Source organism: Thalia democratica, chromosome 1 (assembly GCF_965202585.1).
Source record: "Thalia democratica chromosome 1, ktThaDemo2.hap1.1, whole genome shotgun sequence".
Classification (NCBI taxonomy): domain Eukaryota; kingdom Metazoa; phylum Chordata; class Thaliacea; order Salpida; family Salpidae; genus Thalia; species Thalia democratica.
This window is the reverse complement of record NC_139165.1, coordinates 102,821,583-102,847,432: the sequence shown is the minus strand read 5'-3', so window position 1 is coordinate 102,847,432 and position 25,850 is coordinate 102,821,583. Positions and strand designations below refer to the sequence as shown.

At 25.3% G+C, this 25,850-nt stretch overlaps 2 protein-coding genes across 2 annotated transcripts; both read left to right on the top strand.

The window, feature by feature from the left end:
* Nucleotides 1–4,617: 4,617 nt before the first annotated feature.
* On the top strand, nt 4,618–6,695 carry LOC145841992 (kelch-like protein 25). The gene is made up of 3 exons (XM_082949326.1): nt 4,618–4,702; nt 5,223–6,415; nt 6,660–6,695. Exons 1-3 carry the CDS (start codon nt 4,618–4,620, stop codon nt 6,693–6,695), a joined length of 1,314 nt encoding a protein of 437 aa, XP_082805452.1.
* Nucleotides 6,696–18,484: 11,789 nt separating this feature from the next.
* LOC145841983 (zinc finger MYM-type protein 6-like) lies at nt 18,485–19,258 on the top strand. Its single transcript, XM_082949313.1, has 2 exons — nt 18,485–18,682; nt 19,001–19,258. Exons 1-2 carry the CDS (start codon nt 18,485–18,487, stop codon nt 19,256–19,258), a joined length of 456 nt encoding a protein of 151 aa, XP_082805439.1.
* The last annotated feature ends 6,592 nt before the right edge of the window (nt 19,259–25,850 follow it).

The following is a 25,850-nucleotide window of genomic DNA, read 5'->3' as shown; positions in this document are numbered from 1 at the left end:
CAAGTAGATGATTTTTTGGGTTAAAACCAAAATAATTGTCTACATATAGACAATTATAAAACAGTAAAGCACTTTTCCTTTTCTATCACAAAAACTCTTTCTGTTAAAATATTCAAAATCTCACAAGAAGCCAAACAAAAAGCTTTTGACAACAGCAAAGTTTTAGCATCTGGAATAACTGCCAAATTGTGTGGTTTAATGTTTGTAATGGATATTTTTTTCATTCTGACGACAAAGAGGTTGACATATTTGTTTACTATACCGATATTACTGAAAACAACCCTAATAAGTTATTAAGGTCACTTGCACAAAATGAGGTTGTTTAGTTTGACGTAGTAATAAAATATGTGTCAAATGCTAAGAATGTGACATGTCCCAACAACAAACCAGTTCAGGGTTCAAAATATGTCCTAGACTATGACAAAACTATTATTAGCAGTTTAAAAGGCAGCAGAGGCAACAACAAAATACTGGTTTAGTTAATAGATATTTAAATATAAGGAACCAAAAAGTTATAAAAGAATATACAAATATGTGCTTGACCCGCCAGTAAAACATTGATATCTTGAAGTGTATAAACCATAATGTTATTAATATGAATCTTATTAAACCATTAAATCTGGATATGACTCAGCTAATGCCAAATATTTTTTATATTTAAACACATTTAATTAATGTAGTCTTAGACCAATTAACTTTTAAGTTATACAGTCAGGCATGAGAGTTGAGTTTTGATTCTGTTTAAGTAAATCTTTGTAAATTATTTCAAGTCTTAAAACCAAGTATACTATTTTTTTAAATATTTTTTTTAGGTAAAAATTCTGATGAGAATTTTAATGTCTTTTTATAAAAAAGTAATAAAAGTTATTTGAGGTTCTAAAAGCTAGTAATAGTTATTTTTACCGGACTAGTAATCTACTCGACATTTTAGTTTTATGACTACCTTGAGATCATATATCCTTTTTATTATATGCTAAGTGTCACAAAGTCAATCAACCAGAACAAAATAGGTAATATCTACATAATTATGAGAGTTATTGTACAAACCCTAGAGACTGAAGTTTATGACTAATTTTAGGAAATATTGCATGCAAAGTTTTTAGTGCATGTTTATTGTTTCAATATCAAAAAAAGTATTTCTTAAACACAATATAATTGTTTTTGAGTTCTTTAAAAACTTTATAATTGTCACATTAATAATATTTTTAGAAGTAGTTTTAACTTGTGTTTAAATTGTTCTTAAGTTATATTTATTTACATTTGGCTAATAAAAATAGTTTATATTTCTGAATTAGATCTTCAAACTAGTGTACTGTTGTTCTTTGTGTAGAAATACATTTGTGAAACTATCTTGTCTGATTTATATAAAGTAGTCTCAATAAGAACCTAGTTTTTTTAAGATAGTAATTAAATTAGGTAGGATTTAATTATGATAAGTAGTACTAATAAACCAAGTTGACCTACATGCAGATTCCTCTAATTTTAAATCTTGAATTGTAAATTATATATACCAATAAGTATTTTCTTTTCTGGTGGCAAAGCTATAATTCAGGGTTGCAACTTTACCTGGAATCCTAGAAAGAACTTGAACTTGACAATTTAGGCAAAAAAAATCGGGAAAATCTGGAATTTTTGAATTTTTGAAAAAAAAAAAACTGGAAAAACCAGGAATTTTGAACAAAAATCTGTAATAAAACCTGGAAACACGTGGAATTTTAACAATATTCACATTTTTAGCAGTAAATTTTCGATTTGTCTCAAAAAGTCTATCATAAATTTAAAAAAATATTGTCTTCATCAATTTTTCTTTTATTAAAAATATATTTTAAGTAGCTTTACAGTTTCTATTCATTTTTTTTTATACTATTTAAAATAGTTTCTTACCTTAAACGTAACTTTAAACTCAAAATAGACCCAAAAATGTGTACTTTAAAAAACCTTGAAGAAATTTGTAAGTTTTTTAAAAATAAGTGGCAACCCTGTTTATTAAGCAGTTTAAAAGTCCACAGAGAACTCTATAAAACAGTTATTATATAAATGGATAAAGGAATCATCAGCAGCAGTATAGGGGTAGGCCGAATAATTACAGAAGAATATACAATTTTGCGCTTTACCCGCCAGTAAAAAATAAATACTTTGAAATGTACAAACCATACTGTGATTATTATAAATCTTATTACTATTGAATCTGGATATGGCTTAGCAAATGACAAATATTTTTTCAGAAATAATAGTTTTAGACGAATTAGTTTTAAAGCTATATATAGGAATTAGTCAGGCATGACACTTCAGTAATTTTTTTGTATGACTGAAGAAGCCATGTTTGTTTTTTAATGGAAGTATTTTGTTGTTAAACCAATTATACTACTTTGTTTGAGGTTTATTCTTAGTGAAAATCCTGGTAAAATTTTATATGATTTTTATTAAAAGTAACAAATAATGTTTGAGATTCTAAAAGATGGTTATAGTTTTTTTTTTACCTTACTAGTAATCTACTCAATTTTTTATTAAATTAGTTTTATGACTACTTTGAGATCATTTATCCTTTTTATTATATGCTAAGTGTCACAAAATCAATCATCCAGAACAAAATATCTCAGGCAATACCTACACAATTATGAGCTAGATTTTTTCTACAAACCCTAGAGACTTGAACTTATAACTTATCTTTAGTAAATACTACATGCAAAGATTTTAGTTCATGTTTATTGTTTAAATATAACAAGTATTATTTAAACAATATTTAATTGGTTTTGAGTTTTTTTAAATCTCATGTTTGTCACATTAGTGATAGTCTAAAAAGTAATATTCAATAAATTTTAATGGTTCTTAAGTTTTAATTATTTAAATTTGATTTGTAAAACTAACTTATATTTTTCAGTAGCAGCTTTCAAAATAGTGTTTTTTAGTTCTTAATAAAAAAAATACATTGGTGAACTGTCTTGTCTTATTAATATAAAGTAGTCTCAAATAGACCTTATTATTTATAAGATAGTAATTAAATAATGAGATTTTAATTATGAGTAGTAGAACCAATAAAACAAATGTATCTACATGCAGACTTTATAATGTTAAATATTAAATTTAAGACTGATATACTAATTATGAAGTCATTAAATGTCAATAAATACAATTCTTTATAGATGGTTAAATTTAATAAAATTTGAATAATCTATTTTGTTGATAAATTAATTTAAAAACAATAAACTTAGATCACTATTATTAACTTTGAACCAATTTTTGTAAGAAAACCCTAAATATGAAAATTATATAAAAAATATATGACTAAAATTTTAAAGTGTTCAAGCTTAAAAAGTCTTAGTATTTAAGCTTAAAAAGCATTTGTAAAAAACAATTGGCTATATTAAAGAAGTTTCTATAAAACTTATCAAGTTTTAATATATATTTAAGTCTTTTACTTAAAAAGTTAGTATAGCTTTAATGATTCAGCCTTACATAAACTAAAAATGCTCATTAAAAAATTTCTACTACTAGTTTAATAAATTTAAAGATACCTATTGTCATATTTTTCTTCTTTTATGAACTCGACTTTAAAGCTTAAATTTTTAATAAAATTTTAATGTATTAGAAAGTAATTTTCTTTAATAATTAATTATTTTTTAAAAATAAAATACAGCTTTTTTGATCTATATTCATTATTAAGCTTTTAAATTTTAGCATACTTTATTATCAATAAAACAAATTGTGGTTTATTTTAGAAAAAGGTAAATGTTTCCTTTTATATTTAAGTAATATTGGCTGCAAAAGTACTGTTCAGGATATTGATTAAAACTTTCCTTTTTTTATTTCTTATAAAATGCAGAGTTAGTCAAAGTAACTTACTATGGATGTATAGGTGAGTAAGTTACTGATAATAGTTTATTTAAAGCCTCTGTATTACTTTTATATAACTATTTTTTTCGTTGATCACAGAAGCTTTATTTTTATTGAGTTAAAAAGCAAAAAGAGTACAGCTGTAGGTGGCTTCAAAATTATATAAAACAGTAAGTTTATTGCAGTTTAGTTTAATAGTATTAAATATTTAACTACTTCCTAAAAAATTCTGCATAAAAATTCTACTGGTTAGTTTTCAAAAATTTAAAGATTAATTACTTTATAAAATTTACTTTAAAGTGAAAAGTATGAAATAAGTAAGTAAATCAATATCAAAAAATTAAATTTAAAAAAGAAAATGTTTTATTATTTTATTATTACTTAACTGACTATAAAAGTATTTTGATACATCAACTAAAATTTGTAACCTAACAAAAGTGCCTAATTTTCATTTGTTTCCGAACATTTTTGTTTTACTTAATAACATCTAAATTCAATAAATAACTAAAAATATTTGTTATGGTTATTTTGTTAAAAACTGTTTTTAAGAAATCCATAGCTAATATTACTTTATAAATTTAGTAATAAATAGCCGTGTGTAAGTTTTAAAGTTTTTATTAAATAAAATTCTTCAAATTTATTATTGCTCTAGATATAAGTCAACTGACACAATATTTAGAAATATTTTGAAAAACTAGCTATTTAAATAAAGTTCTTCATGTAAATATAATTTTAATTTTTTACAGATTAGCATTTTATTAGTAAAAATAGGAAAAATAAATTATGTCAGCAGAAAAGATCCTAAAAGGAAATGATGAGAGGAAAAGTAAGCATCTAGAAACCCAAGAAAGAATAAGAAGTTTTGAAGGTTTTAAACCTGAAGAATTTCTAAACTGTTGCAAAAAAAACTCTGAATTGGTTTTTGAGAATAAAATACTTGAAGCCTTTAACGATTCTAACAAAATTGGTAGGTTACATTTAATATAAGTTTTATCAAAACTTTTACTTTAATATTTTTTATTACTTGATTACATAAGTTAAACTAAATAAAAAGTTCGACGTTTCAAAAAATTTTATTTTAATTATTAACCAAAACATTTAAAAACTGTTTAGTTTGTAAAAAAACTAGCCTTTGAAACAATTAAAAATTAAGATTAATATTATATTTTATGTGTAGCTGTTTTTATGATTGCTTTCTGAACTTGATTATTTGAAAATTTTAGCTAAAAGTGGGACTTTAAATATCACTAAATAGTTATTAGTTTATCATTTATTTTTTTATTATTAAAAGTTTTTATAACATATACTTTATAGACACCATAAATAAATACTAATGTAACACAAATTGAATCTAATAATATAACTTTTTATTACATTATATAATTCAGATAAAATGAATCGAGAACACCGGAAATTTGTTTCCGCAATTAAATCAAACAAACATTCCTTAAAAGAAAACTTGTCATGTGAACTTAAAGAAAATATTGAAAAAAAGCAACAAATTGAAAATGTAGTATTGTTTTACCAGCTGACAAAAACTTTCAACATCTCATATTCCCACACCGCAGCTTTTAGATACATAGAACGTTGTTTTCCTATGGTGGTTGATACTAAAAGCTTTAATGAGTTGGGTTTTAGTTCAATTTATAAAATACTTGGGAGTTCTTATTTAGAAATTGATTCAGAAGTTGAAGTTTATAATGTAGTAATAAAATGGTTGAACTACAACGTAGAAGAACGTAGCAAGTTTACAAGACGATTGTTATTAAAAGTTCGGCTTAATTTGCTACCAGAAGCAGCTGTAAGACACCTCAAAGATAAATCTTCGTCTATTTCTATGATTGATGACTTTGTTGAAATATTTAATGAAGTCTTGGATACTAGATTGTGTCTAGATAAGACTATTTCTCATACAAATAGAAGACACTGTAATCAATCCATGTATAGTACTCTTATTTGTGGAGGTAAAAAATTATCTAGCGATAAGGCTGTTAGAGATGTAAAAGAACTTGATGTAATTAACTTAACAAAAGTAAAAAATTATACTCCTTTAACAACAGAAAGATATAGTTTTGAGGCAATTTATGTCAAGGGAGAAATTTACTTGTTTGGTGGTGTTAACACTGATAACAAAATAGTTAAAACAGTTGAAAAATATTCACCTGTTACTAAAACATGGAGTTATGTATGTGATTTGTATGATGAACGTAAATTTTTTAGTGTTTGTAAATTCATGAGTAAGGTGTATGTAATTGGGGGTATTGTAAACTTCGATAAACTAAATTTTTGTTACACTTTCAATACTGAAAATTCTGTTTGTAAAGTAGTTGCAAGTATGAACGAAGTAAGATCAAGCTTAGCTTCCGCAGTTTTTGATGAAAATATCGTAGTGTCCGGAGGTTTAGATCGAAATTCTAGCCGTTTAAGAACAGTAGAAATGTATGATGTATTTGCTAATACTTGGACACCAATGCCGAGAATGATGCATGAAAGAACTAATCATAGTTTATTCGCTATCAAAGGTAAATTGTTTGTATTTGGTGGGACTTCTGTTAACAGGAATTGCGAAGTATATGATAAAGTTAGCAGTAGATTTTTCCAAATTAAGTCACCGCAATTTCATTTTTTTTGTTTGAAAGCGCTTTTTTTAGAGAAAAAAATATTAGTTTTTCCATATTTAACAAAAAAAGTATTTTGCTATGATACGGATAAAGATGAATGGACAGAAAAATCATGTGAAGCTACTGATGACCTTTTTTGTTATTCGTTAGTAAGATTACCACTGTACTAAGCGAACAAACTTACTTAAACACAATCACTTTTAGAGTTGTCCAGTAATATTGAGTTTAAGGTTTGGTTAAGCGAGTTACAATTTTTAAGTTTATATGTATATACTAACAATTATATTTGTAAACCACTATATACTAATAAAGTTTTTTTTTTCTTGTTCTTTATAAGTTGTTGTACTAGTAATACGTAATTTGTTCTTAGATTTAAATTATCGAATTTTATAGATGAAAAAACAAGCAACACTGCTTAATTACAATGCATTATAAAGCTTTTTAAAAAAATAAATTTATAATTCACACATTATAAGAACAAGTTTTCTATTAAGTTGTAGACCTTAAATTTTAATGTCTATTCTTTAAAAGTATTTTAATTTTGTAATTTTTACTTCGTTCAAACTGAACAGAATTAAATACAATTGAAAGTTTCTTAAGCTTAAAGACCAAACTCCTTTTCTTGTAGTTTAGTTATCATAAATAAACTTTGATTTATTATTCTTGGCTTATTATTGTATAAATTTACCAAGTTTTTGTTCATATATATAGAATTTTTTTAAATTGAAAATTATTAAACATTATAAGCTATATCTTAAATATTTTTTTTTCATTAACTGTTTGACAGAGTAAATCTTACTGAAATTTTAGCTCATTTATTAGGTATACCAAGTAACTACTCTTACTATTATGTATTCTAAACATTTTTTAAACCGATTTTGTAGAAAAATCAAGGATCCGTAGATAGATCCGTTACCTGCCCTCTAGTATGAAATAATGAAAAAGTTCATATTTGTTTTCATTAAAAATTTTATTTTCGTTTGATACTTATCTATAACTTATTGATTATTTTTTTTTTAGTTAAACATTTTAACGTTTGTCGATGAAGTAATAATAGTAAGTGGCCTTAACAAAAAAAAAATTCTGTACTTAACACTAAATTGAAACACCTCCAAAATAATTATAGGAGTATCAAAAATATAATTTAAAGTAAACTAAATTGATGTAATTATTATTGTTATACTGTAGAGCTTTTTAATATTAAGTACTTATAATTATTATGTTTTTACAAAAGTGAAAAGACAATGTAAAATAACTTGATACAAAAGACTTTTATTTAACGCAATAGAGATTTTCTTAAACATAGTCATATTACATTAAACAGTTAATAAATATGTTAACTAAATGTAAACTGGAAAAATATTGAAAACTAAAAAGCTACAGAAAATTAAATAAATTAAAACTCATTTAAAACAAAAAATAAAAAGCATAATTTTTGTGTTCATATTTATCGACATACTTTTATTAATAAATCGTAAGGTACTAAAACTTAAAAACATGAACACTAGGAGTTTAGCATTGATTTTATTAAAAATTAATATGGTTAAAGTAAAGGGTTGCTGCCTTATTTTGATAGCAGGTAAGTCGTGAAAAAGTTTAGTTTTTGTAAATCCGAAGCGTTTTAATTTTATTAAATTCACGACAAAATTAATCGGTTTAAATAGTTTTGACAAAAATATACGTGAAATTGCTTTTTTTTCATCAACAACAAACAAAATCTTATTTTAAGATTCAATCATCAATTCAACAAAACATATCTGAATTTTAAATAAGAATATCAGGTGTAGACTTCAAAGGTACTTGTTTCGCGGAAAAGACTTGCACACTTGCGTGTCAATCAAAAATATTCTAAAACATTGGACAATTAATAAGTAATAATTATAAACTTTCAATGTGTTAGTATTGCATTTCGTAAATTCATCTAATATTTATTTATGCTTAATGGTTTACTTATAAGTTACTTGGCAACTTTCAAGTAAAAGTGTAAGTGATTATTTTTAATTAGTATTGACTCTTTCACTAATTTACTAATTTGATCAAGATCCGATTACGACCGTATCCGAATATATTTTGAAGTTAAGATCTAGCGGTGCTGATACTTTTTATAGAGACCAGAATCTGCATCAGAACCAGACCTTACTAAACTTCTAATAGTAATTTTCTTTACTGATGTTCTATTAACGGATACACAGCAAAGTAAAGTTCATATATCACTGTAAACTTATTGATTATTGACGGTGGATTTACAAGTTTAACACATAAAATAAGTTCAGTAACAAATTTAGATGATTATTTTAATAAAACGATAGCTCTTTCTCATTTTTTGTAACTAGGTCACGATCCAAACAAAAACGTATTAAAGACTTATATTTAGCCGACTAGGTTTTTATATAAACCATTATTCGACTGGGTCAGCATCAGGTCTGACTGAATTTTATCCGTGACGGATATATAGGAAAGGAAGGTTTATCTGTCACTTTGAACTTATTTATTGTTAATGGCGGTTTTACAAGTTAAAAAAATAATAATATTAGATGATTATTTTAATAAAATAATAGATTTTTCTATTTAAATTTTATAAGATCAAAACCGAACAAAAACTATTAATTTAAAATTAAGATTTAGCTTATCAAGGTTTTATACAAACCATTATCCGACTGGATCTGACTACATTTATACACACGGATATATAGGAAATGATAGGAAAGACTCACATTTTTATGGCATATGATTTTAGTTACACGTATTAAGCATAAGGATTTTAATTTTTTGTCACAAAATGTTTTAACAGATGTTTTTAAATGTTTGTTGATAAGCTCTATTCAAATTTAACTTTAAAAATATAATCAACCTAACAATTACTACAAAAAAGTTTTAGACCACGTTTTACTTATAATAGTTATATGCAAATGTTAAGTTCATAATTTTGTCATGATACTATTGTACTTTATTTATTATCTATATGCTTTTGATAATGAATAAGAACAAAGACAAAATCAGATTATTTTCCACAGATCTAGGACCTAGAAATAGTTAGGACTTTAACTTTAACTTATTATAAGCTATTTAAATATAAATTTAGATATTAATTAATCTTTCTATCGTTGTCGACTACACTTAAAATATCGTCCTTAAAGATAGCTTGTTGTTGATGTGTCATGCGTTAAACTATATGCGGTTAACTATTATTACAAACCAGATATTTAAGCTTGTTCTACAAGAAACTGTTTTTTTTTTTGAAAACTAATATCCCGTTACATAGATGTTATTAAGGGGTAATAGGGATAAGTAAAGTAGATTAGTACAACAATCAAAACAACACTTATATTTTATTAACATAAACTAAACAACACAAAGATACAATTACATCACTCTATACTAGAACTACATTTAAACACAAATGATAATACAATTATAATAAGTATCTTATAACTTAATCAAAAAAGAATCTTAAACTAACATGTTTAAAATGAATCTTAACTTTAAGCAAACCAATGACTGCCGAATGCTCTGCCGAAATTGCTTATATATGCATTAAAAAACGCATTAGTTCTCTCAAATAAATAATTTTATTGTGGGAAAGCTTATCATAATGCATTATTTTTACAAAATATTCCCACGCCCTAAAATCATAAAACAATCATTACCTATGAATCCGCTTTAAATAGATTATTTTTAAGAGTTCCCACACCATCGGTACACTAGTATCAGCTCTAAAAATTTTTTAAAATATGTTATCCACATAAATATCACTCAAAAATTAATTCATTCACTTTAGTGGAAACTGATATGAAATTGTTAGTATATATTTGCTAAGTATAAAATAACAATTAAATGTACTTTTCGCAAAATAACAATACATGAACTTACTAAAAGCTTTAAAATTAACATAATTCTTTAAACAAAAATTAATAAAACTAACATTTGCATGGTTAGCTGTAACGTCAGAATATTTTAAAAGTAGTTAAATTAAATAATAATAAGCAACACTATATACTTTAACCTACTACCTTACTTGGTTTTTGTTAAAGATTTTTACACAATTTACACTTAAAAAAGAAAGTATGAGTTATTTTACTTCTTTACGGTTTTTTGAATATAGAATTCCTTTTAGTATCCTAAATGTTATTATTACATAGCTACATCTTACGTTTGTATGAATCATTTAAAACAGAAATAAAACTACCCAGTTTCTTAGATATTCATGAAAAAAATCATGTAGTTAGTAAGCAATCATTAATTTTTTGTTACATCCACTGAGACAATGCTTAACTTCATCTAATTGTTTCAAGTTATTTAAATGAACATTAAATGAAATAACTTTAAAACAACACGTTACAAAGAAATAAAACGTTTAACCTAATTACATTTAAATAATACAATACTTCATGCCACATACGTCTTTACCTAAAAAAATACTTCAAGCGAAACTTTTTAAAATAAAAGCTTTCTTTTATTAACCAAGATGTAAACAGTGCTACACTATTTTTTTATTAATTTGTATATTTGGTAGATAGAAAAAAAAAATTCGAACTTGAATAAAGCCAAGGTATTTAAATAAACTTTTCAATTTTTTTTTTTCTGAAAACCACAACATAAAATCATTTTCTAGCCTTTATAATTTGAGAGACACTTGAAATAAACTTATAATTGTTCGAAAATGTAGTCTTATTGTTCATAGAATTTTATTTACTATCAAACATAAGACTTCACAACAAGTTATTCATAAAATTTTGAAATATACATGCAATACTTAGAATAAATAATCACACCGAGGTATATAAAATAACAGTCAAGTTTATGACATTGTAACTTAAATTAAACTGTTTATTTAAAAAAACTGTAAATTAAGTGTGTGGTTTTGTATGACTAATGTTACTAATAATTTGAATTAAATGAATATAAAATATAATTTTAAAATGGTTTAAAAAAAGTTTGCCGTTAGAACCAAATTATAGTTTTATTGTTTTTATTATGATATTTTATACATTAAACATATAAACTTAAATGTAACTTTTAAAAAAATCAGTAGATTATTTTTAGGTGAGATGATAAATCTTTTTGATATTCTACAAAGAAGATATACAAGTGAGAAAACACAAATATTTATTATAACCAGTTAAATATTTTTGTCAAATTTAAACTTTCAGTAGTAAATTCATGATTTGACTTTTGGTATTTAAATTTCCAAACCAGAATTAATTTGATATTGTTTATTGCAACAAAAAATTACTTTTATCAACATCAAGAAAAAATTGTATCACTCACATATATACTCTATGTTTTAGTTTGTGATCTCATAATCGACTACATATAAAGTTTATGATTAAATGTATATATAGTTTAAGATAAATCGAGATGAGAAATTTTGTTCGGCTAACTCTACTGATTAGATTTGTCGTATAATGATTTTAGTCAACAAATTAAAAAAAAAGCTTTATTAAGTTTTAAACTAACAGTTGCAATACTTTTTGTTTTATTCTTATTTTTTTATTAAGAAATTGCTGCAAGAATATAATTGACATAAATATCAAGAAAAAACATCAAACATCTATGCGACAGAAATTTATATAATTCTCTAAAACTTTTATTTATATGATTATTTAAATAGTGTTGCTAGTTGAGCTGAAGTTTAATTGCATTTCTGTGAGTTTATTCACGAAAATTAGTTTTGATTTTAACACGTTTTGTTTACAATCGTATTGGATATTGGTGATCCTAGTTTACTTTTAGACGGAAGTCTTGCATTTTCGTGACTTATTGTTTCACTTTTTTAGCCACATTTATTGTAGATTTAAGGATGACTCAATATTTTTTTTAATTTATTAAATTTAATTGTCTTTTATATTAAACTTTATAATAATTACTATTTATAAAACTTGACACTAAACAAATTTAGTCAAATTTAATAAAAAATTAGTGATCTGCTGTGATCAGCTGGTTCAGTTATTATTTGATCCGGATCTGGCAGGAACTTAAAGTAAAAAAAGATCCGTATTTTAAAATTAAGTATCACTGTAACTAATTTTTTAACAAAAAAAAAATGTCTGTTTTTTTTTAAACAAATCCTCAAAAACAAAAATTTATTAATTTATTCCAAAAGCTTAAACCGAAGTGCTTTTTGTAAATTTTTAAAATGTACTACAAGTTTATCAGTAGTAAAAGTAAGATACTTTTATAAACATGAACAGTTATAAAAAATAAACAGAAAAAATTTACGTAAAATATAAAAATGTTTTTAATTTTTAAGATACATGTGCAAACTATTTTTTTCTACATTTTACTTCATACAGCAAACAAAAGTCTCACAGTTATATATCAACCAGCTTAGTTTAAAATTACTCTTATTTTTATGTTAAATAAAAAAGTAGTAAAAAAAGTCTTCAAGGATTTTTTTAGTTTAATAAGCACTACTATATATTTAAACTCGAATTGGGATAAAAAACAAACACAGTTTATTTTTTATTTGAATTAAACAATGTGAACTAAATCTGTATTTTGTGGCCTAAACAATCTTATTGGAGGGCCATGTTAAAGTTTTATTTTACTTTCAAAATTTCTTAAAAAATTTTTGCTCACAGTGTCTATTACACGTTTGATTTTAGTTTATATCTTAACAGCATGTAGTAATTTTTTACATCTTTTACCGTTTTAAATTCGGTTATTCAAGAACTTGGTTTTAATGTTAAGTTTAAATTATTTAAACTTGGGGTCATATAAAATTTTTATTACTGTTGTTGTTTTTAATTTAGGTTAGAATTCTTGATTCAAAATTCACATAACTTTGTTATAAACTTTTTAAATTTACCTAGGATTTAACTCTTAACGTATATGTTTGATAAAATACTTCTTCAGTACTTTTTAAAACTAACAAAAAAGTTTTCATAAACCCTATGCAAGTAAGTGATGCTACTTTTATTACATACTGTAAACCCTTATCTTTTGGTGTTAAAACACTAAAGTTTATAAATTAGATACATACCTTATTGTACTATATGTAACTAATATACTGATTTTTTACTGAAAACAATAAGTCATTTTGTTTACTTTGGATAAAATCATAAATATTTTAATTAAAAAAAAAACAATTAACTACAGAAACAATTAAAAAAAACTGTTTGTAGCTAAGGTAGTTTTAGCCATTATTTTGTGTTTATTGTTGAGCTAGGTTAAGTAGAAAAAAAATCAAGCCTTAAAAATTTATCTAATCATATGAAAGAAATATCTAATTAAAGTGTTCAGTGTATAACTATCTTATTTTTAAGTTAGGGGTGGATAGAATTTTATGTAGGACATGCAAGATTTATTTAAAGAACAAGTATTTGCGGCCAACAGTCCCTTTGGAAAAAATATTAAAGTAAAATATAAAAGAAAATGAGTAGTTAGATAGTTGAAAGGCATCTGTTAACTAACAAGAAAGTAAAATGTACTTGTAATCTTTCATCATTAAAAAATCGTGAACTTGTTTGTACTTCACTAATTAATTTAAAGTTAAAAAGCTCATTGCAGGCCATGTTTAAAATTAGCTTCCTGTGACGCAACTAGTTTATAGGCCGCATTTTAAAAAATACCTGGTTCAAGTATTATAAACTTATTGGAACCTATTTTTAAGAAAGTGTACAGACTGATTATACGTTTTACTATTGAGTAAAGTGTTCAGTTCAATGTAATATCTGGGTTTTACAAAGGTAGCGTCTGCTACGTATTCACCTGCTAAACTGGTAGTTTGGATTTTAGAACATCTGTCCTTTCTACCTTTAGCATCGCATCTGTAGTCTTTATCAGTGGTTTCCTGACTCTTTTTGTATATGTATTTGTGAAAGTTGTTACTAACACTATTTCTTTTACGTTTATAATAGCCGTCAAACATGGTTTCTTGTAAATTGGGCGCAACTATCTCGTTGAGGAATACATGATTTGTAGTTTTGTATTTATCATTTCTTAGACAGTCGATGTTTCTTCTGTTGGAGTAATGAAGGGCAACATCTATACTTTCCGTATGATAGACTCGATTGCCAAATGCACCGGCAGTAGAGTTCTTAAATCCGTTGTCGACAATTTCAAGGGCATTTTCGTAAGAAGTGCCGTGCATTAACATAAGGTTGTTGATTTTCTTATCAGGTTAACTCACTAAAGTGGTATCCTTCATTTTGAAAATGTTCATCGACTCTACGTTGAAAATATCTTGTGCTCCATCGCACTTTAAATCTCTTAGAAATGTTGTAATAATTTTGCTCTCATCAGTTGAAACTGGTAACAATTCATACTTACGTTCAAAATACGACTTTTTCACTAAAAGTCTATCTCATTTAGTTTTTGAGCAATTGTTTTAAAAAACTTTCTTAATAATTTTAAAAAATTTGGATGTAACAGTCTTTTTAATTTTTTTTAACAACTGTTTTTTTTCAAATAAAGATTTTTTTCAATTTTGGCTATAATTTTTTTTAGCACTTTTTTTAATCCGCTTCCTTAGCTGTTTGTGATATTAAAAAGAACATTTCCTAACATTTTGAATTAATTTTTTTTTAAATTAAGAAAATAGACTTACAGTATATTTTTTAAATTTCAATAAAATTTTTTTTAAAACTTTTCAATTCTGTACGGTTTTTTCAGAATTATTTTACAAAAATTGTTATACCTCAAAATTTGGTTGATTTTTTTTTCTGTAATACCTATCTTACAGTATATACTCTAAGTTTTCAAACTATTCAAATTCGGACAACTCTAATTCCGACATTCAAACTGTCTAAAAAAAATTTGAAACGGACACTACTAAAAACGTTATGTATATTTGTCAAATGTAAAAAATACATATGTAGGTCCTATTAATATCTGCAAGCAATTTTTTTTTATTTTTGCAAAACATTAAATACTTTTTAAGATGTGGCTGAAATAAAGTAAAAAACATAATTATTTTTAGTAATTTTAAAACATCTTAAAAATTTTTAAGATTTTGCAAAAAGTGGCTTGTAGATATCAATAAGATCTACATAAAAGAGTATTTCTTTCCATTAATAACCTAGTTGAGGTGTGTTGATTAGTTAACACACAGAAACATATGTTGATGAAATAAAAGAAGATAACTGTATAACTTGTTTATTTATTTATATTCCAGTGAACTTGTTTCACTAGGATCTTTGGTTAGCAAACGATTAAATATATATTTCGATCAGTTAAGATCTACATATGTTTTTTCAAATTTATATTAATTATTGAGATATAGTCTTCATATATTTTTTTAAGAATTTGAATTCTCCGAATTTGAATTGTCATGTAACCATTAATAGCCACTTTTATTAAATTTTTCAAATGTTTGATCTTTCCTACGCCCTTAACCTTAACATTTTAAATATTAACCTGTTAAGAGTAAAGTAATGGAAAATAGTAGGTACTGAGGTAGACAAGACACATCTAAAAGAATTATATTTAATATTTTAAAATACTTTTTACAACTAGTTATATTATACATTGTTAATTTTTACAATAAAAAGCTTTGAAAAAATAAATACAAAACTTCTACCTTTTCCTATGTAAATCGTTTCTCAACAATTGAACTAGATGTCAAAATTTCGAAAGAAAAGCCAGTTAAGACTGTAAAAAGTTAAATGTTTTTTATAACAGGCTGCAAGCTATAAATTTAAGTTTTATGGTTTTCATTAATATAAACAGTATTATGTGTAGAAAGGCTGACCTTTATTTTAGTTCAAAATGTTTTGACAATTTAAGTATGTTGTTTATTTTAATAGTTCAACCCTAGCTTTTAATTTTTCACTATTTTTCTCTGTTAAATTATTACAGGTTGATAGCTAGAAAACAAATTCATTTTTGAACAGAAATACATAAGCCATCGAAAAGATTTTACAGTTACAAAATAAAATTTTAATCTAATATATTATTTAATTGATTACTTTCTATTAACAAATTAACTGTAAAACCTTTGATGTTTATTTTTTAAATTTAAATAAAGATAAAAATTATTGTTAGGATTAATTTTAAGTTTTTTAAAGATCATTCCAAGTCAAATACTATTTCATGGTATTCTACTACGAAACATATAGTTTAAAAAGTTTATAATTACATTTTTAACTTTACAACTAACTTGCTTACAATAACTTTTAGCATTAAAATTTTACTGCATTAACAGAAGCTATTTATAAAACCACTTTTCATGTGAGATAATCAACTAGTCGGTCAAACTTCCTCAAACTAGATCAGCAGTGATGTTTTAATTTTTGTTTCATTTTGTGTAAAATAAGCTGATCAATCTTTTGTAGTTTTTTAATCTATGGTAAAGTAATTTTAGAATATGCATATTTAAAAAATGATTTAAGTATATTGTGCAACTTAAATAAGTTACTTAGGATTCACTTCTAAATGTCCGAAATTCGTTATATTAGAGATATTATAATGTCAGGTTTTAGTTAAGGTTTTACATGGGTAACGTACGGTCCAGTTAAATTACGGCCCGCTAAGTAACTTGAAAACTACTTGTGCGAATCTAAAAAAATAATTTTTAGACCCTATATTTTTTAAATACGCCTTCAACTTGATTTTCAGTTCACAATAAGTACTTCCTAAACCACAATAATAGTAAATAAATTTTTTACAATACTGCTCGAGGTTTTTTAATTTTCTTATATGTAAGTTTTTTTAATTATGCAGCCCGTAAGTACATTTTTTTAACAAGTCGACACTAGAAAGGATTTTTTACTAAAAATGACTTGCTGGCTAAAAAATTTGTCCACAACTAACCTAAAGGTTTCTATAGTTTAAAAAAATCATATTTAAACAGAATTAATTACAGATTATACAAAGCTTTTTGATACATAAGTATTTTAATACACTTTACTGGGCGAATAAGAAAAAAACTGTAAATAATTTTAAAGCCCTGTAAATTTCTTTGAACACATCCCAAAAGTACGTGCATAAGAAGTTCCAGACTAATTTACATTTCGCATATAACTTTTTTGACTCAAAAGTGCGTACTAAAGAGAAAAAAATACTTTATAAAATCGTGGGGAACAATTTTTTTCAAATTTTTGAAAAGGGGGCGATTTAGTAAATGAGTTTGGAAAACCCTGTTCTAAACTATACTTTAGCTATTATGTTGATGAAAATCAGCATCAAGTTATGTAATAAACTAGTTTAATAATCTTTAGCGCCACCTATTCAAAAATTTTTAAAACAAATTATTTACAATTCTTTTGTACTACAAAGACTAAGCAGCTCACAGTTACTAAAAAAAAATAAAAATTCAATGCTCAATATTTCTGAAAATATTTGGTTAAATAATAAACTGTGCATGGGCATAATGCAGAATAAATAGTTTTGTGTGAACTTTTTAACATTTTTTTTTAAAGTTTAATTTTTAGTGAGATAATACACAATATACTGAAAACAGTAAATCGAAGATATCTTTAAAAATAATTTGTTTTATTAAAAATCGTTCATAACGAATTAACAGAATACTATTTCATATGTATAAAAAAATCATTAAGTCAAAACTATTTGTTTATCGTTAGATTTTCAAAAAAAACTGAAAAAAAGCCATAATGTACCACTTTCTCTGAAGGCTACAGCACCATTTACATCAACCCAATATAAAAATTAAATAATAGTTCAGAAACTAGATACTCTAAGCCAGTGCTTCTGAAATGGGGTTCCGCGGAACCCTAGGGTTCCGCAACGCCTCTCAGGGGTTCCGCGAAGCCTTTCGAAATTAAAAAAAAAAATTTGAAAGAAAAAAAAACATAAGCCATAAAACTTCAAAAAAAAACGGAAAACATATATAATTTTAGCATTCATTGATCTGCTTAGTGTGTATCTAGCGGTAGAACTTTTAATGGGTATTCATTATTTATAGGTGTTCGCAAATGATTGCGCAAATTTTTGAAAATTTTTTGAATTTTTATTGTTAGTGAAGTCATGAAAATACCCTTTCTTTCATATTGGTCTGTGCGAGGAGGTTGCATCAAAAACTTAGAACAATTCCTCTGTCTAATGACACGATCCAACCTAGGGTCATGGAGATGGCTAGTGATACAGAGGATCAACTACTGGAGAAATTAAAAGTCATTCTATTTTATGTTGTGCAACTAGACGAGTCCACTAACGTAAGCAGCAACGCCTTGTTACTCGTTTTTGTTAGAAATTGTGTGGGCAGGAAGGATTCAACGAAGGGGTGCACGACTGTTCAAATTCGGACAGTTCAAGTTCCGACAATCAAAGTTCTTAAAATAAAATAGAAAGGGCAACAAACAAAAAAATAATGTCTAATATAAAAAAATTAATATGTAGGTCATATTAATATCTACAAGATATTTTTTTTCTTTTCGCAAGACATTAAATATTTTTTGAGATATAGCTTAAATAAGGTAATAAGTATAGTTAATTTTAGAACATTTTAAAGTTTCTTGAAAAATGTTTCAGATTTTGCAAAAAAAGAAAAAGTGGCCTGAAGATATTAATAAGATCAACATATATATCTTTATTTTTTTCTAATTTATATTACTTATTGAAATATAGTCTTTTGAACTTTTTTTAAGAATTTGTATTGTTGGAATTTGACTTGTCCGAATTTGAATTGTCATGTAACCCAGGAAGAATTCAACGAAGATATATTATTTTGTGGAGAGTTACCCACAAAAACAACTTCTGTTGAAGTAATGAAATGTGTCGAAAATTATTTCATCAGCAAGGGTTTAGAGTGGAATAAATGTGTCGGCATTTGTACTGACGGTGCAGCGTCTATGACTGGGTCCAAAAATGGTGCAGTGAGGAAAATGAAGGATAAAGCTAAATGATGTAGTTGAAGCTAAATGGATACATTGTTTTATACATAGAGAAAATTTCGCAAGAAAACATCTTCCTTCTTGTTTACAAGAAGTTCTCTCAGCGTCGATTAAAACTGTTAATTATATAAAGAAAAGTGACACAAAGGCCAGATGTTTTAAAGACCTATGTGAAAGTTTAGATGCTGACCATCTGCGACTTCTTTATCACAACGAAGTTCGCTGGCTGTCGAAGGGGCGGACACTGGTTCGTCTCGTTGAATTAAAGAAGCAGGTGTTCACCTTTCTTAAAGATGAAGGCTCAGAATTAGTGAACTTCTTTGAAAATGATGTTTTTTTGGCCAGGCTAGCTTATCTCACCGATATTTTCGAAGAATTGAACGCTTTGAACTTAAGCATGCAAGGGAAGCAAAATTCCATTTTTGTCATGACAGACAAGATTGAGGCGTTTAAATTAGAATTAAATTTTGGAAGAAAAAGATTAGCAATGGTAATTTTGCGATGTTTCACCGGTTTGATGAGGCCCATGAAAAATGCATAGAATTCAACTTCTCTGACGAAATATACAATCACCTTGATCTTTTGTCAATAAAGTTTCATCATTATTTTCCTGAAGATTTTCGCATCGGAAATTTATGGATTTTGAATCCTTTTATGTGAGATATTGCTTCAGAAGAAGTGAATCTTTCTAAAGATACAGAAAACAAATTTCTGCAACTATCTTAAGATAGCAATTCAAAATTGAGTTTTAAAGGGAAGGAGCTTTTAGATTTTTGGATATGTGCAATTTCAGAGTACCCCGTCTTAGCAAAGCGTGCAGTAAAATTTATTTTACTATTCACCATCACTTATCTTTGCGAGTCCGGCTTTTCGCATGTAACAAACATTAAAACGAAGCAAAGAAACTGTATGCTGATTCTAGCCTTATCTGCCTGTCTCTGTCTATCTAAAATCTAGCCGCGCATTAACATGCTTGTTGCTAAGAGAAAAGTTCAAGTTTCGCACTAAATGTTTTTTATTTATTATCGTTAGGCTTCTTACCCGTCTATTACAGTAATCTGTAAATTCGATTAGGTTCATGTTCATTTTTTTTTTGTTATGCAAGGAAAGATTTTTATGACGTTGCGATTAATCATGTTTAGTTTTTTTTTTACTTATTATAGAATCAAAAAATACCTATTGCCTCTGGCGCATTTTGAGTTTGACTCGACTTAATACTATTACAATTGGTATAATTTCAAACAATAATATAGTTTTGCTAAAAAATTCGTTTTTCACTGAAATTATTTTGTTTTTTGCAGGAAGTATTATATTAAACATTTTATATTAAATTAAATAAGGGGTTCCGTGGAAAAATTGAACTTTGAAAAAGGGTTCCGCCATTAGAAAAAGGTTCAGAAGAACTGCTCTAAGCTAAAAGATGATGTATAAAACATTATTGTAGAAGTAACGATAAGGATGTGGATGTGCGTCAAAGCTAAAGAACTTTAGTAAAAACCGTCAAAGTTGTACCGTAAATGGAATGATGCTTGTGTTAAACAACTAATTTGGCAAAGTAAGCTTTCGATGTTTTATTACGAGCAGGGTGGCCTCTAATCTTGAAAAACCTAGAATTTGACATTTTAGGCTAAAAAAAACTGGAATTTTTAAACAATTTATACAATTTCAAGTAGTAAAATTTTGACTTGACACCAAAAATCTATCATATAGATAAAAAAAATTGTTGTCACCAAATTTTTTTTATTAAAACACAACTAAGTAGCTTTACAGTAATCTTTCACTCGTGATATAATATTTAACACAGTTTTAACCTTAAATTTAACTTCAAACTAAAAATAGACCCAAAAACGTGTACTTTCTAAAACCTGAAAGAAATTTTGAAAATTTGGAGAAAATTTGCCAAAAACAAGTAGCCACCCTGAATGAGGGAAACAGGTAAAATATATGATGGTATATATTTTTTTTCAATAATTAGTAATAGATACAATAAATTTGACTACAGTTCAGTAATTTTGTCTTTATCATCTTTCTCATCTTTATGAAACTGAAAGAAAAAAAAAAAACTTTCTTTTATTTCTGTTTGATAAATGTCGAAATATATTTCCTTATTCTTTTTTGACTTGATGTACAATAACTATAATTTAATTTTTTTTACTTTAGAAGTTTTTAGGAGAACTTATTTTAGTAACATCCAGAAAAAAAGTTCTAACATTTTAAATAGTTATTTTCATGTAATTTAAAAGTTATCTTTTCTCTTATAACTAACAATAAAAAAATTTGTCATATTTTCATAATTTTTATAATCTAAAAATTAAATTTAAACCTAAACACTAGTTACTTATTAATTGAAAACAAAACTAAAAAATTAAAAACTTGTTTAAATGAAGAAAATAACAAGTCATGATTTTTGGTGTTTTTTATATTATACTTAATTAGTTAAATTATGAGAAGTTACTTGAAAAATTATGAAAATAATTCCAATCAAAAGTTCTTGTTCACGAAATATTTAAGTATGATATCTACAAATATATCAAAAATACTAATAACTAAAATTAAATACAGTTTTTAACTAACAGTTTTTAACAATAAAATACAGTTTTTAACAATCAAATAACTATTTTTTATGAAGATTTTATTAATTTTTTTACTCGAACATTCAATTACAGGAAAACTTGGACATCTGAGCTCATTGATGACGCAATTATGACGTAATCATTTCGTTATGACGTCATAAAAAGGTTTATTTAGTTTGTAGTTGCTAGGTTATTTATTTCACCTCAAAAACAGTTTTATGTTGTGAAACAAATGTTTTTTTTTTACACTGGATTCAAATTTTGTTCAACTTCTCAGGGCAGCTGCTTTTTTATTTAATAAAATTATAATTAATATCGGTACTTAAAATAAATTAATATCATATATAAAAACTTACATTTTTACAGGCAAAATATTTTAGTTTATAATCTGCCAAATATGTTATGTTGAACTTTTATATTTTTGATTTTGTTTCGTTATTTGGTCTCAATTATATGTCAATTTATTTTTTATTTAATATTTTTTCAATGCGCTGAAATTTTTTCTGACTTTTTTCTGCTTAGAAAAAAAAACCTGAATCTTTTAAAAGTTACTTAAGTCTTTGATACCTGATTAAAAAATTATTGAATTTTAAATCTAAAACTAATTAGTATAAATTAATTTACAACCATCAATAATAGTTTGATAGTCTCAGTAATTTTTTTTATTTTTGTCACTTTATTTAAAATTTTGATTTCACAAGTATACCATGTTGTCTTATAAAAATAAAAACTATTTCGTTAAACGTTTTTTTTTTGTTAGATTATTAATTAGATAGCATACAATTTGATAATATAGTGTTTATTCAGCTTTCAAAAGTTAGAATACTTTGATTTGTTGTAATACAATAAGAAATCACTTTTAATAGTAAATAAAAAACAAATAAAATTGACATCTTATATTATAAGAGGCAAATGACTTGGATTTAAAAAGTATTTTTGTTTGTTGCAATATAAGCAGATAAAAAATTAGATAACACTAAAACTAACAAAATATTGCTTTTTTAATTTTAAAGAAATTTAAAATACTTTGAATTACTATGTAACACAATCGGATAATAAAATTAACATCTTAAATTATAAGAGGCAAACAACTTTGATAAGAAAATACTACTGTTTGTTTTTGTAAGAAGAGAAAACTTGAAGCATTTGAAAATACAATTTATTAAAAAAATTTTTTTGAATTAATTTCATTTAACGTATTCTTTAATGATTTATAAAACTTTTAATTTATATTTAGTAAATGCTTTTTGTGTATATAAAATGAAAAGTTCGGATCAAACAAAGTTAGTATTCACAAATAAAGTAACATGAGCAATCAGGGTTGTTAAAAATGGTATTATTGTTTGAGTTATTGTAGAAGTACCAGTACAAAAAATCCCAACCATCGTAGCTACGAGGACGGCCAGGATACCAATCCTCCAGCATCATCTGAACTCCGTCGCTGCTTCTCCTGAAGTTGTTGGTGTTTGTTGCATCTCTTCTGATTCCCAAGTGGTAGGTATTATCCGTCAATCCAATTTCCTTGGCAATTTCACTAAAATTTTTTATTAATTAAAATAAATTAATATAATTACACTTATTATTTTGTGTTATAATATAACTAAGTTGGCTGAAATTGTTTACTCATACTCTTTTTGGTTTTCTAACCGTACTAAAAAAGTTAATGCGAGATTTTTTTTTATTAGACTGGATGAAAAATTTAATAACGAATATATAGAAATAATATAACTACTTAACTAAATTATGTTATAAAAGTTTTCAAATCATACTGAATTTTTTTTACAAACCTAAGCGTCTATCAAGACTTTAAATGTGAACATATTTGAATTAATTATAAAATTAAAGCAACTAACTTTCTTCCACGTCGAGTTAACACTCTTGGGTCGTGTTGTATGAGGTCTCCAGATCTCTGTTGACAGTAACTTCTCGCTGCCTCCCATTTCAATTTTTGCTTGACAAATTCGAATTTTTCTGTTGGTTATTTTTATTTAAATAATTTTTCATACATGTATTTACTTTGTTGATTATTTATTTTATAAATAGCGTTTCATTTTTTTTTAATTTAGTTTTTAATTTAACAGTTTGCTTGTAACGATCGTTATCTGAAAATAAAACTACATCAACAAAACTTCACAACTTTTTTAATCTTCGTTTGATACTTATTTTCATTCTAATTAAATTTTAGATATGTTTTATTACGTATTTTAACATTTAAAACTCCATTACACAGTATTAATCTCCTTTAATAAAATTACGTAGTATATCTATTTAAAAGTATTTTTTTCTAGTTTTAATAAATTTTACTGTTAGTCATTTCTCACAAAAGATTTGAAAAGGTAAGCAATATTTTTTCTATATCACTAAACAACCACCGTCTGCTTCAAGTAAATAGTTTTTCTTTACAGTTTATTTATTTACTCTTGTTGTAAATACTTATTTGTATTAACCGTTTTACATAAATGTAATTTTTTTTTAATTTCTACTCAAATATTAAGTTCTCGTAAGGATACTTTTAAGTTTAAAGATTAAAAATGAATTTAAAAAAGTCTAAACAAAATTTTTGACGAGTTCATTGTATAGGTGTTTTGGCTGGATAGAGATACTGTTTAACTTTGACAAATTTTGAAACATTTAAAAAGTTTACTAACTCAAAGTCTGTTGAGTTGTTGCTGTTGTAGAAATCTCATATGTTTTCGAGGTTGTAGTTGTAGCTGTTGTAGAAATATCATATGTTTGCGCGGTTGTAGTTATAGCTGTTGTATAAATCTCAGATGTTTGCGAGTTTGTAGTTGTTGGTGCTGTAGTAGAAATCTCAGATGTTTGCGCGATTGCAGTTGTAGCTGCTTCTGTGTAAAGATGTGTTGAAGTTTGAACATCACATCGTGTCTTCAATTCTCAATGCACAGCAGTACTGTAAAGTGCTTATAAAAAGCAATTTTTGAGCTTTCAACCGCAAAAAAAAATACTGTTGACAAATACTGCAAAAATACAAAATTAATAAAACTATAACTTTTCTCAATTTATACAATGTTGAGGACATTTTGAAAAACTTATAAGTATAAAAAAATGTACATACATTTACTATACTTTGTCACATTTTCATATAATTCTACTTAACAATATAATTATAGTAACACAATATATATTAAAGGTTTTACTCTGTAGCTTTTCCTTCCCGTAAAAATGTATCTAAGTTTTATACAATTAAGTGCTTTAAATTGTTTTTTATGCTGTGCTTATGTTTTTTTAAGCTATATTGAATTTAAAACCATTGAGTTAACTTAAATAGTTTAATGTAAAAGTTATTGACGGTATTAAATGTATTATATTCAGTGTTAAACTTTACATGATGTAAATTCCGCTTATATGACTTCATAATTGTAAAAAAATTCTTGGGGCTTCAGCTTTTTAAAAACCCTTAAACATAGATCTGCCTATAAAAAATAAAATTAAAAGTATTTTTTGCTATACATTGAAATGAAATTTACAGTATTAACTTTTTTATTATGTTAATTTGTTTTTAAAAAATCGATATTGGCACAATAAAAACATTTTATAAAACATATAAAGTTTTTGCACACGATATGATTGTGAAATTTGCTAAATGTAAGCACGTTGTTAAATATAAATTCTAAAATTTTGCTCACATTTAATATTTTGTATACTGAATAAAATATACATATTTTTAACATTTTTTGTTAAGTACAAACTTTGTTTTTACTTTTTTTTTATGTTAAGTTAAAAGTTTGTATATATCTTCATTTTTTTTTTTTAAATAAAAAGTTTGTATTTAACCTCCTTTTTTTTGTAAGAAAAGTTTGTATATACCTTTAATTCTTTTTTAAGTAAAAATTTTGTATTTACCTTAAATTTTTTTTTAATAAAAAAGTTCGTATTTACCTTCAACTGTTTTCTCCTGCTCTTTAATTTTCTTCTGCATGACCTTCATGACCTTTTGTAAAATTATTAATTTGAATTTATTTAAAAAAAAATTAAATAAAAAACTTTATTTGTTTCCTCGGTGATTGAAA